The following is a 12502-nucleotide window of genomic DNA, read 5'->3' as shown; positions in this document are numbered from 1 at the left end:
GAAAGTGGCTATGTCCAAGCCAGAGGAGAGCCCCCACCAGAATGTGACAGTGCTGGCAACCTGATCTTGGATTTTCAGCCTCCAATACTGTGAGAATATAAACTTCTGCTGTTTAAGCCACCCAGTCTCTTTGTTGTGTTTATGGCAGTCTGCACTGACAGAGCGAGGGCTCAGCTTGCAACGATGGTGACATCCTGATTATTAACACAGTAGCAGAGCTCAGTCTTAAAGTGACTTTCAAATTCAAACATCATTTGATTTGGGGCAAGTCACTTTATCTCTAAGACACAGTTTCCCCAACTATAAAATAGGGCCAACAGTAGTCCACACAAATTTTGAGGTATAATCATAAAGGGACACTTATTTAATGCTTGGTACATAATGAAGATTTTATATACTTAGAGCCACCTTTAAAGACTCAGTGATTTCATAACATTGTGATGGTTAGCGTGGGTCGGAAAACTCTGGCCCACAGCATTCTTGTAAGGGGGATAAAGTCAGGCTATGTTGTGCATTATTTATTTTTTCTCATTTCCAAACATGTAGCTTAAGAATCAGCTCCAATCTGAATGAAACAGATGCACACTGTCCCATGGTAGAAAATGTAAAATGAGTGTCTTTCTATATGCCTATGATGTGGCTTGATCACAGACTTTAAGTAGCTACCGTAAACATCTGGGCTTGCCCTCTGTTGATAGTGAGGGGGCTACAAACTGGATCCTCTAAGGAACAGGTCTGAGTCGACGTCCTGTGGTTTGTTAGTATCAGGAACCCACCCAGCCTGGTGACATGTTCCATCATCTGCTAGTACCTTCTGCAAGGGTTTTGCTGGGTTGTGTGTTCATTTGCTGGGAGTGTGACAGCCAAATGTCACAGACTGGATGGCTCTGACATAAGGAATGTCTTTGCTCACAGTTCTGGGGTCTGGAAGTCCAAGAGCCAGGTGTCGGCAGGGCTTGTTTCTTCTGAGTCCTCCCTCCTTGGCCTGCACAGGGCCACCTTCTTGCTGTACCCTCACATGGCATTTTCTCTGCACACTCAGCCCTGGCGCCACCATGTGTGTCCAAATATCCTTTTAAAATAAGCACATTAGTCAGACTGTGTGAAGATCCACCCTAATGGCCTCATTTTTACTTAACCACCCCTTTAAAGAGCCCATTTCCAAATACAGTTACCCTCTGAGGTTCTGGGGATTAGGGCATCAGCGTATGATTTTGGGGGGATCAGGGATACGTTCACCCACAACAGGTGCTAATCCAGGAAGTTCTGTCCCTTGATGCTGCCTTTTAAGATTTTTCTCAACTGAAATTGGGCCCATGCTTTAAGATTAAAAGCTGTGACATTCTGGTTTCCTGCCTGTGTCTGTGTGCGACACACTGGACAGTCTCTCTCTTCTTCTGGAGAGAATCTGTTGACTCTCCTAGTGGGGGCACTCCGTTCAGTTCCCATCTTCATGCCACTTCAAAGTCTCCAAAAATGTCCCCAGCTATCCCGGCCTGGACTGCTGCTCACTTAGGTATCCCTTCAGAGGCTGTGCCCCTCTGGCACGGGAGACAATCACAAGCCCACACTGCCTCTGAAGGTCTAAGTGGAAAGCTACACCAAGTCCCCCACTGCTCATCCTCCCCCCCAGGTCACCTACTCCTGAACCCAGATGCAGAATTGTTTAGGGAATTTTTTTCTTTCTTTTTTAAAAATAATAACAGTCACTATCAAATTTTACTTAATTTTTAAATAATCTTCGTTCTTTTAAAATATTTATTTGTTTGTTTATTAGTTTTTTAAGTGGACACAATATCTCTATTTTATTTTTATGTGGTGTTGAGAATCGAACCCAGAGCCTCATGCATGTTAGCCTCAGCCCCAGGGAATTTTTTCCAAAGGAGATTTATAGTTTAGAATTCATCCCAGTTGATTTTATGACCCTAGAAGGTGACGTGCTCTAAGCGAGCATGAGCCTGCTTCTTGATCACAGCCACACACAGCCACACTTCTCATGAGGTCGCTTCAAAGGGTGTTTGGTGAAGCAGCCCGGGAATACTCCTGTTTTTAATGAATAATATTTTCACCAGCCTTTCCTCAGAGTACCCTCCCCCACTGGAGGAGTCCCTGTGTCCTCAGTGCATTCTCTTGATGCTTTACTCTGTTACAAGCAGAATCTTAGAAAAAATATTTATCATTTTGAAATAGTTTAAAGCCTTCGGGCCAAGGTTACTTGTAAATGTATGAGATTTCATAAAACCCTTTGAATGCAATTTTTAAAATATTTAATGCCACCCGACTGTTCTGTCATGTAAATTTCATCTTCTTTCATCTTGCTGGATCATGCATATCTCTGTGGGTGCTTGAAGTCAGGATTTTGGGCAGGCTCTTCCGCGGGTGCTTGTGTAGTTGTCTATATGTGCACATGAGGGAAGAGTTCAATGCTCCTCTGCTTTCCTGAGTGCGATGGAGCTTATGTAACGCGGGGCATCTACCTTTCCCTTCTCAGCAGCAAGTGCAGCAGAGCCCCTGGGGACCCCCCAGATCTGAGGAAGGCTGTGGAGCATCGCAGCTCCTAAACCTCAGCCACCTCTGGAAACAGGCGAAAGTGCCACCTTGCCTTTTCCCCGTTAAAGAAAACAGTCCTTTAAAGAAAGGACTGTGTGTCGTGTGAGACAGAAGCACTCCCATGCTGAGATCCGGAGGAGAATGCCCCCGGACGCCTCACTCGGCGTTGGCACGCGGACACCAGCACCCTCCGAAAGCTGAACCGCGGCTCCAGGTCTCCAGACCCCCTCCCGAGGGACGAGTGCGGGGGGTGGTAGGAGGAAGGGCTCCAGAAAGTTCATTGGCCAACTTGTTCCACGCAGGGGACCCGCTTCACACAAGAGCGACAGGACCGAGGACAGCGCCAATCGGCGCGCTGGGGCGGGGGAGGCGGCAGCACCGCGGACAGCGCCGGAGCCGCGAGCCGGGAGAGGGGCGGTCAGCTGACGTCTGACGTCGGGCTGGATCCCCACTTTGATCAGGCAGGTCCGGGGGGGCGCGCCGGCGTTCGCTCTCTGAGCCGCCGCCCCAGACGCGGTGGGCACGGGACAGGGGCAGGGCAGAAGGCAGTTCCCAGGGAGCAGGCACCTGCCCGGCCTCCCCGCGCGCAGCTCGGCCGCTGCCTGGGGAAGCGCGGGCACCGGGCAGCCCTGGGAGAGCGTCCGCCCTGACGCACAGCCCCGCTCGGGGCACCCACAAGCCGCGGGGCCGACCCGCGAGACGCTGGGCTCCGAGCGACCGGACAGCGTCTCCGCGGAGGTGAGGCACCTGGGACGAGTCACCTCTTAGGCGGCCCTGGTGGGAGGCTCAGCTCCTGGACCCTGCTCTCCGAGACCCCGCCTGCAGCCCGCCTCCCCCCTCTCACTCCATCTCTCCGGGACGCTCGCCGGCAGGAGGTTGGGCCCCCGTTCACGGCGCTGCCCAGAAAGCTTCCACTGACTAGAGGTTGCCAGCGCCCACACTGGCTCTGGGGGCAGTGGCCACCTTGAGTCCCCTGAACACCCTTTGTGCGAGCCCCGTGGCCCGTGTTCTGGTCCGGAGATGGATTTGCCTGTGAACTTGACCTTCTCCCTCTCCACTCCTTCCTTTCTGGAGCCCAACCGCAGTCTTGGTGCGGAAAACCTGCGCCCCAGCCCACCCCTCCCCTCCGTCTTCGGAGTGCTTGTTCTGACCCTGCTAGGCTTTCTGGTAGTGGCCACGTTCGCCTGGAACCTGCTGGTGCTGGCGACTATCCTCCGAGTGCGCACTTTCCACCGTGTGCCACACAACCTGGTGGCATCCATGGCCATCTCGGACGTGCTGGTGGCCGCGCTGGTCATGCCGCTGAGTCTGGTGCATGAGCTGTCGGGGCGCCGCTGGCAGCTGGGCCGACGTCTATGCCAGTTGTGGATTGCGTGCGACGTGCTTTGCTGCACAGCCAGCATCTGGAATGTGACGGCCATAGCCCTAGACCGCTACTGGTCCATCACGCGCCACCTGGAGTACACGCTCCGCGCCCGCAAGCGCATCTCCAAAGTGATGATCATGCTTACCTGGGCACTCTCGGCTGTCATCTCTCTGGCCCCGCTGCTTTTCGGCTGGGGGGAGACATATTCTGAACAGAGTGAGGAGTGCCAGGTCAGCCGTGAGCCCTCCTACACCATCTTCTCCACCGTGGGCGCCTTCTACTTGCCGCTGTGCGTGGTGCTCTTCGTCTACTGGAAGATCTACAAGGCCTCCAAGTTCCGCGGGGGCTCCAGGAAGACCAACAGAGTCTCACCTGAACCTGAAGTTGTGGAGGTGGGTGCTGCAACGACCCTTAAAAATACTTCACTTGCAACTGCCCAGGGTTTATCTCCCGTACTCCTCCCCCATGGTGCAGAAAAAAAAAAAAAAAAAAAAAAAAAAAACTTTTTGGTTGGTGGGGGGGGATATCCTGGGCAGAGAAAGTGAACACCAGACCCTCCTGTGGTGCAGAGCTACTCATGTCATTTGTGGCTCTGAGGGGTTATTGTCTTACATATAAAATGAGGAGTTTGAGCTCCATGTTCTGCTTGATCCCCTCTGGCACTGAAACCATGTGGGTCTGAAACACCATTTAGAACATCTGAAAAAGCTGGTGTCTGGGGTACACTGAGTCAATACCCTGGAAAAACCTGCATCTTCCTGCACTGAGAGCAGGATACTCTTGGGCAGGAAGTGAGCATGATTGCTAGGAAGATTGCCACGTATCAGTCACAACAGCTTAGGGTTTTGTTTCAGCCCTTTTTTCTTTGCAAATTATAGCAACTGACTTTGTAAATACGGCATCTCCTAGGCTACGAGCTGTCATTGTAAGCATCCTTGCCTCCTGGCATAAGATTAAAGATGTTTACAATAGTCTCAGTGCCTGCATCTGCTGTCTGCTTCTGTTGCCTTGTGGGGCTACTTCCTGGGTCTGTCCCCATGGCCCCATAAGGCTGCATGTGCAGCTGAGGGCCACTTGTCTGCCTTCCGGATCAGGAGTGAAACTACAGGAGGAAATTAAAAACCAGGGCAGATAACTCCCCTGCTCCCTGCAAGCAGCACCGAATATGTGACAACAGTGAAGGCTTTTCTCATCTTCTCCCACACTTGCTTCCCTGCTTTTTGTTAACTCTTCATAATCTGACCCTGTGAATCAAAATTCTGAAGTTACAGGAAAGCAGAATCCACTGGGTGTGGAGACTGTGCTCCCCACCCTTCCCCTCTTCATGACCAAGGATGCCCTTTTGAACCTCAGTCACATATTTAAATTATTGGCTCCAGGACAACAAATACAATTAATTTATAAGTGTATCTATGCACATTATGGCTTGATGCAACAAGTAAGGAATGATAACACATGGTCTTTGTACATGAAGAGTTTTCTCTAGTGAGGGAGATGGACGCCCCTCTGGAGCTCTGCATGTGGCTGCATTTCCTATAGTGAGTACCTAATTCTGTCCATACCCAGTCATTCAAGATTAGAGGGACCAAAGGTGTGGCTAGGGGAAGAAGGGGAGAGTATTATTCTAAAAGAAAGAAGGAAAAAGGGACCAGAGGATATCGTGTCCTCAGCCCAGGGTGATATTGCAACCCAGGGAATCCTGGACTCTCTGGAGACATCTGACAATCAAGACCTGGGCAGGTGTGCCAATGGCATCTAGTGCAGAGAGGCCAGGGCTGCTGCCCAACATGTGTGATGCACAGACTGGCCACCTCAGACCAAACATCCACAGTGCCACGTTTTGGAAACTCTGATCTGTTGAATTTCTACATGATACAAGGAGTACGGCCAGGTATAAATGCTAGGGCTTCCACTACAGAGCCCTGAGCCAGCTCCATGTGTGTGACTGTCCACCCAAATTCCAGGTCAGGAGCAAGAGGACGGGCCACCTCCAAGGGCCTTCTTCACGTGAACCTTCTTCAGCCAGGATCTCATCCAGGCAAACATGGTTTTCAGTTAACACCACACGCAGCTTTAGGAAGCAAAATTAATTGAAGTTCTAATTTGAGACTTATTGTGCAAGAAAGAGCACTGCTCTCATTTCTCTGCTTTGATGATAGGGTGATTTAACATGCACGCGCGCACGCGCACACACACACACACACACACACACAGCTTGTTTTTGCTCTCTGCCAGATTACTTTTGGAGTCAGATCCTGTGATTTGCAAGGCCTCTGTGTGATCCAGGGCTCTGCACATGATGCAGGGCTGCCTTGGTCCTTATGTTGAAGGGTTAATTACAAACCAGGCTTCCTGATTGCTCTGTGATAATGGGTGTCAAAATTTCTAAATACAGTTCTACCACCAGCTAGCTGTGTTACCTAGGGAGACCACATCCCATCTTCCTAGTTTTTTTATCTGCTGAGTTTTATTCAAATTTATGCTGAAGCCCTAACCTATGTGAGACCCTCTGCTGGGAACTGCCACACAAGACCAACTGGCCTGTCCTTGCACAGGATGAGGGGCCACTCCTGAAGCTCTGAAGCAATATGACAGACAGCCAGGCTGGTCAGGCATGCCCACCTGAGCAGAGAGCAGGACACAGGTCTTAAGGGTGCTCTGGGAGGTGTGGAGCTCAGGTTCGGCCCTCAGGTGCAAGGGTGTCGACACCATCTGAGCAAGCAGCTGTTGTTTGCTTGTATCTCTGGGGGTGCTTATTGAGCACACCCTTGGTGGGCTGACTTAGAAGTGCGGGGCTGACACTCAGAGGCTGGTTTGTAAAAGCACCATCACCAACTGAGCCGCCCAGGATTAGTGGAACAGCTTAAAGCTGGCTCTGCATTTCAGTCTTTTCCTCAGTCTGCGGAACATTCAGTTTTCAGCCCCCCACTCTTGGTCCTCATGTAGCCAAAGCTTCTGGAGAGACCATGGAGAGCTGTCCACGTTTTCAACCCTGTTTTTTTGTTCTCCTTGAAGGTGAGGTTTCACCTGTGAAGAGCTGATGGCAAGATCACATGTCCAGGGACAGGAGTGAGCTCAGTGCGGGAGGACATACCTAGCATGCAGAAGGCTCTGGGTTCCATCCCCAGCCCTGGGGACAGGGAGGACTGCACATCAATTAGCATGATTTTAGCCTTCTTTAAGAGTCATGTGCTAAATCACCCATCAGGTCAGCTTGTGCAGAAGCATGTGAAGTCCTGGACTCTGAGCAAACAAGTGTCAATAGACACACTATAAGGAAGGGACCCGAAGAGCTTCTGAACGCTCCTGAGATCTCCCAGTTCTGCTCTGAAAGCAAGTCCCAAAGGTTCCAGGCATCTTTCTGTGTATCTAGGTTGACTTTTCTTCTAGCTTAAATATAGATAATTTTCTGCTGTATTAATCCAGTTACAGCATGAGGAATTAGCTATGCTTGCCTAAAGGAAATTTAAGGCTATTCCATTAATCATGACCATGTGGGTTAGGATACTTAAGCTGCTTTATTGTGGCCTTAAAGCCTAGGCTGTAAAATTCGCTATGCCACCAACATAGACATTATTCACTATGCCTTTTTAAAAAAAAAAAAAAATGAAAACCTGTATTTATCTAACTTCTATGAATGTGGTCACTATCATAGTGTTTTCACTGAAAAAGTTGTATCCTCTGGAACTTTGTAAGGAGATACAGTCCACCAAAGTATTAGAGAGTAAATCCTGGAGTGACCTGATTTATGGTTCTGTTGGGCACTTCACCTGGCTCCTGGGAGAACATGGAGAAGCTTCCCTCAGCCCAGGAAGACGGCCCGGGATCTATGCAGGAGGTCAGCTTCAATGTGATCAACTCCAGCGTAGTTGTAGATACGTGGTTCATGAGTACTACCCAAAGATCATCAATTCCCAGGGTCATCTGCTTGTTTCAAGGCTCTTGGTCAGCCACCACTGTCCACACTTCTGCATTAGAGGCCCTCTGGAAGCCCTCAGTTTAGAACTATTTTAGGTGGCACCAAGTTATCCAGTAATTCACATTATTCTTTTTAAAGAGTACCTGAAGAAGATGCTTCTATAGCATGTTAAATAAGTGAATTATTCTGAACACATACAGTTGTTACTTTAGTTTTTTTTAAGTATTTATTTTTTAGTTATAGGTGGACACAATATCTTTATTTTATATATTTGTGGTGCTGAGGATTGAGCCCAGTGCCTCATGCGTGCTAGGCAAGTGCTCTCCCTCTGAGCCCCAGCCCCAGCCCACGTTACTTTACTTTTTAATCTTCTCTTTTATTTGAGTAAATTGGTATGTCCTGGAAATGGCCACTGTTCAGCCATTGAACAATTTGACTTCTGCAAGAAATTGAATTTCATAAGAGAGACCGGACTGCTTATTTTATATCAAACCTGGTTTTGCCATTTTATTAATATTTATTAAATAAAATATCCATCTCCAAATAATAGTCAGTTGGAGCATGGACCTAGTGTTGCAAAGGTCTGATCTATACAAGGTCACGTCAATTTCAGAAGCACCATCAGGATGCTGTGATTCCATTGGCTGAGGATTTTAGAGTTGCCGGGTCCTGTTTGTTTGAGCACTGGCTGGTACTGGGAAGGGAAAATCACTACTACTCAACTGGCGGGAACCATTAGGTCATTTTAGTTAGCAATTGGGGCATATTACATATGGTGACCCAAGATTTAAAGGCCTACCCTAAAGTGTTGACTACTTTAGTTGATGCTGGCAATTGGCAGGGAGGCAAGGCCTTGGTTACTCGATGAAGTGGGGACTAGAATAGGTCATTGTTCTTCCACAGGTGTGACCTCGTGGTGAGCTGCATAGAGCATGGCTCAGCATGTTCTTTTATGTATGAAGATAAAAGTTTATGACAACTTAGGAAGAATTCATCTGAATCCATGCATTCTATGCCAATGGATCTGTCTGGCTGTGGGGTCTCCTGTCCTAGGACAGAGGTTCTAGTGACTTCTTGAGCTACACACGGTAGAGGTATTCTCATGCCTAGATCAACTACAGTCTGGTCAAGTAGAGGGCTGCAGCTCTCATCTAGAAGCAGATCCTACCTGTTGAACTTGTGGATATGTCACAGGGATGAAAGAAGTAGTCTTCTGATAATGACCTTGAAACATCAGTTGTAAGTCGGCACATAGGATTGCTAAAGATTCTTGCTACTTGAATTTTTCTATCAAACGAAGTTGACTTTCCCCTCAAGCCTTAAAATGTAGTATGTAGTCATAAATTTGTCTTTCATTATTTCCCTTTACCATCTGCTACAACCAATCTTCTTGTTAAAGAAATTATTTCCTGTTCTTAATTTTTTTAAAAAAAGCTTACTACAAGTTGATTTGCTTCTTTTCTTTAGCTAACTTTAAAAATTTATGCTGAATGATCTGATGTTCTGTAGTGGAGTTAGAGGTGGTCATAGGGAACCTCACACAGCAAGAAAGACATTCATAATCACCCTTGGATGGTGAGAAGGGTGGGGATTTGTTGGGTGCTAACATCTCCCTTGAAGTTGCTTTGTTGGACAGACTTTAGATGGCTGCCATTCTGCTTTTTAGCCAGTATAGGATGTTGAGCCTCTTAAGGACCTGTTTGCTGGGGTCATGCATATATAGTAAGGCTGAGGCTGGCAGGACTGACCGTGATGCACAGGACAGAAGCTCTGTGCTTGCTCAGCAGTTCATGTTTGTGAACAGTGTCTCAGGGTCTCAGATCTCTGACCACATAGAGGCTGGGAGGGGCCTTGCGATGACTACCCAACCATCATTGAGCTGGACACCAATTAAACACAGTGGCACACTCACAAATTTCCAGGACAGGATGGTTCTCCCAGATGTTTTGTAGGAGATCCAAAGCAAAGTTTGACCATTGATTTTTCACAAGCTGGCCAGTCGTCTAATAGTCCTTAAAGCATCATTGACCCTCAGGTTTGCTTGAGTTGCATTGGAAGCTTACCAGGCCTAAGCCTTCTAGAATCATCTCTTTCATCTTCATCAGAAAAAGGCATTCCAAGACCCACAAAAAACTGAACCCAAGACTTTGTCCATATAGGCAAACAGCTAAACCCAAGCCAGCAGCAGTAGAGCGTAATAATGTTTGCTAGTGGTACAGCTTCAGATAATAGGTCTAAAGCTTTATGTAATGGTCTAAGTCAATGACCTAATGGTAGACCTCTCAATCAGAAACCTAGGTACTTCATACAAAGACCTTGGCCTCATGACCTTGTGTAAGGACATACTTGGTTACAAACCCTAGGATAGTAAAGTACATTAAGCAGCAAAGCCCAGGGGACTCAGGGGAACTCAGACCACCAGCATCAGTACTAACCTACAGAGCTGAAGGGCAGCTGGAGTTGGGGCCCAGTGAATGTACCTGGGGTCCAAGGATGCCACAGTCCTCAGGGCCTGAGTGGGACCACCAGAACTGTGCAAGGGTGAGATGGAAAGACCAGCTGATTCATGGCACCGATTGTTAAGAGAAAGCTCTGTGCTTCAGGCATCGGCCCCAGAGCAGAGAAGCATGTGCGCCATCCATGGGGGTTGGGTGGCAGAGTGCAGGGGTCATTGAGAGGAGCAGTGAACTGACATCATCTGAACGGTATGGTTGCTTGGGCTGAGAGGTTCTCAGAGCTGCACTTTTGGGGGAGCCTGACCCCATCGGCTGGCAAATCATGCAAATGATTTTTGATGCAGAGCAAAACACGTGCTGCCCAGTGTGACCACCTCCTCAGGGTCACCTGTGGGAACTTCCTGGGGGTGGGAGAGTCTGGCCAGGATTGTTTTTTCATTACCATTTTTGGACAATGGGGAAAGATGCTCTCCCTGATACGGTTTTGAAGTTGAGTTTATTTAGGAAATTGGTAAGAGTCCCTGTCTCCTTATTGCTGAATATTGCATACACATTTCTACAAATGAGTCCCTAGAGACACATTCCCAGATGTGCATAAATAAGGTCACAGGTAACTCTGGTTCTGTCTGGGGTGCGAGTGGGATACAGAAAGAAGATTTTTCACTTCGTCTCATATCTGATGTTAAAGATTACAGTGCTCTAAACTAGTTGTTCCAATATTTGTCTTCTTTTCAACTGCACAGCACTTGATGTTTTACTGTTTTTAACAAATGCCAGCAAGGCTACCATCCAACTAGAATAATGCATACACTGACTATATTGTTTTAACCACAGTGTTCTTATTTCCATCTCAGATATTCTGAATGACAGATCTGTCAGTGTCTTTTGACTCCAATTTATAAATGTATCCACGTACTGGTTAAGCGGTTGGACTCAACCAGGCATATTTTCTGATAAGCCTGGTGCTGATAAGTTTGCATGTTGCTTAAGGACAAGCTCCTTTAAAATATGCTGGAGTCACAAGATGCTGGAGTCTGGAAGACCATATTCACTTTCCATTCAGTCTCACCTGCCAGAGAAGCACTGATTGGCCCAGAACCAGCCCCGCGTTTTGTTTGATTCAATCTGTGAGTTCATCCATCGCTTGCAACTCCTTGGAATTTAGGCCGCCACCTCATCAGCCATTCACTTCCTGTTCTCCTGAGAGCTAAAAATAGGACTGGCATGGAGAGGAGTTTCTTTCCCAGGAATTCTATTTCCTAGGGGAAGGAAGTGAGCCAGGGCTCAACTCTGCAGGACCTTTCCCTGCAGAGGCCAGGGGAGTCACCAGGAGGGGCAGTCCCAGGGTCTGGAGTCTGTTCCACAGGCGGAGATGCCTGTGGTAGACACACATAGGGCTGTCCCCTCTGCTGAGCAGGCAGATGCCCCTGCCGTGCCACCTCCTCTCAGATGCAGGTGGACAGCCCAGCTCTGTCACTACGTCCATGCCCTAAGTCAGGTCCCACAGGCCTCGGGTTCCCACACTAAGCCCCACACCTTCCCTCAGAGCAGATGAGCAGGGCCAGGCCCATGGGCAGCTGGCTGGGCCTGGCCGCGTCTGGCAGGTGGGACAAGGGGGCTCTTCACAAAGCTTCTGCTTGTGTCTTGCAGGTGAAGAACTCTGCTCAGCAGCCCCAAATGGCGTTCACGGTCCGCCGAGCCACTGTCACCTTCCAGACAGAAGGAGACACGTGGCGGGAACAGAAGGAGCAGAAGGCGGCCCTCATGGTGGGCATCCTCATCGGGGTGTTCGTGCTCTGCTGGATCCCCTTCTTTGTCACCGAGCTCGTCAGCCCCCTCTGCTCCTGGGACCTCCCTGCCGCCTGGAAGAGCGTCTTCCTCTGGCTCGGCTACTCCAACTCCTTCTTCAACCCGCTCATCTACACGGCCTTCAACAAGAACTACAGCAGCGCCTTCAAGAGCTTCTTCTCCAGGCAGCACTGAGGAGAGGCCGGCCGGTTCTCCTGCAGCCCCGGGGACGTCCTCCAGGTGCCCCAGGCCCACCTCAGAACTCGGTGGGCTCGGTTCTGCACTCGCCCCAGGGACAGGCCTCCGGAGGCTCTGGTGCCACCACCTGGCCCAGCTCCTCTGCCGCGCTCTGCCGCAGCCACTCGCCTGCCAAAAGCCTCTCCTTCCGCAAGCCCACCCCAGCGTGGCTGTCGGAGGAGGCGG

At 49.2% G+C, this 12502-nt stretch overlaps 1 protein-coding gene across 1 annotated transcript; it reads left to right on the top strand.

The window, feature by feature from the left end:
• Nucleotides 1-3570: 3570 nt before the first annotated feature.
• Nucleotides 3571-12274, top strand: Htr5a (5-hydroxytryptamine receptor 5A). Its single transcript, XM_027951311.2, has 2 exons — nt 3571-4308; nt 11942-12274. The coding sequence occupies exons 1-2, from the start codon at nt 3571-3573 to the stop codon at nt 12272-12274; spliced, it is 1071 nt and encodes a 356-aa protein (XP_027807112.1).
• Nucleotides 12275-12502: the final 228 nt, after the last annotated feature.

The sequence above is a fragment of the Marmota flaviventris genome, chromosome 1 (assembly GCF_047511675.1).
Source record: "Marmota flaviventris isolate mMarFla1 chromosome 1, mMarFla1.hap1, whole genome shotgun sequence".
Classification (NCBI taxonomy): Eukaryota; Metazoa; Chordata; class Mammalia; order Rodentia; family Sciuridae; genus Marmota; species Marmota flaviventris.
This window is presented reverse-complemented; position numbering and strand designations above follow the sequence as displayed.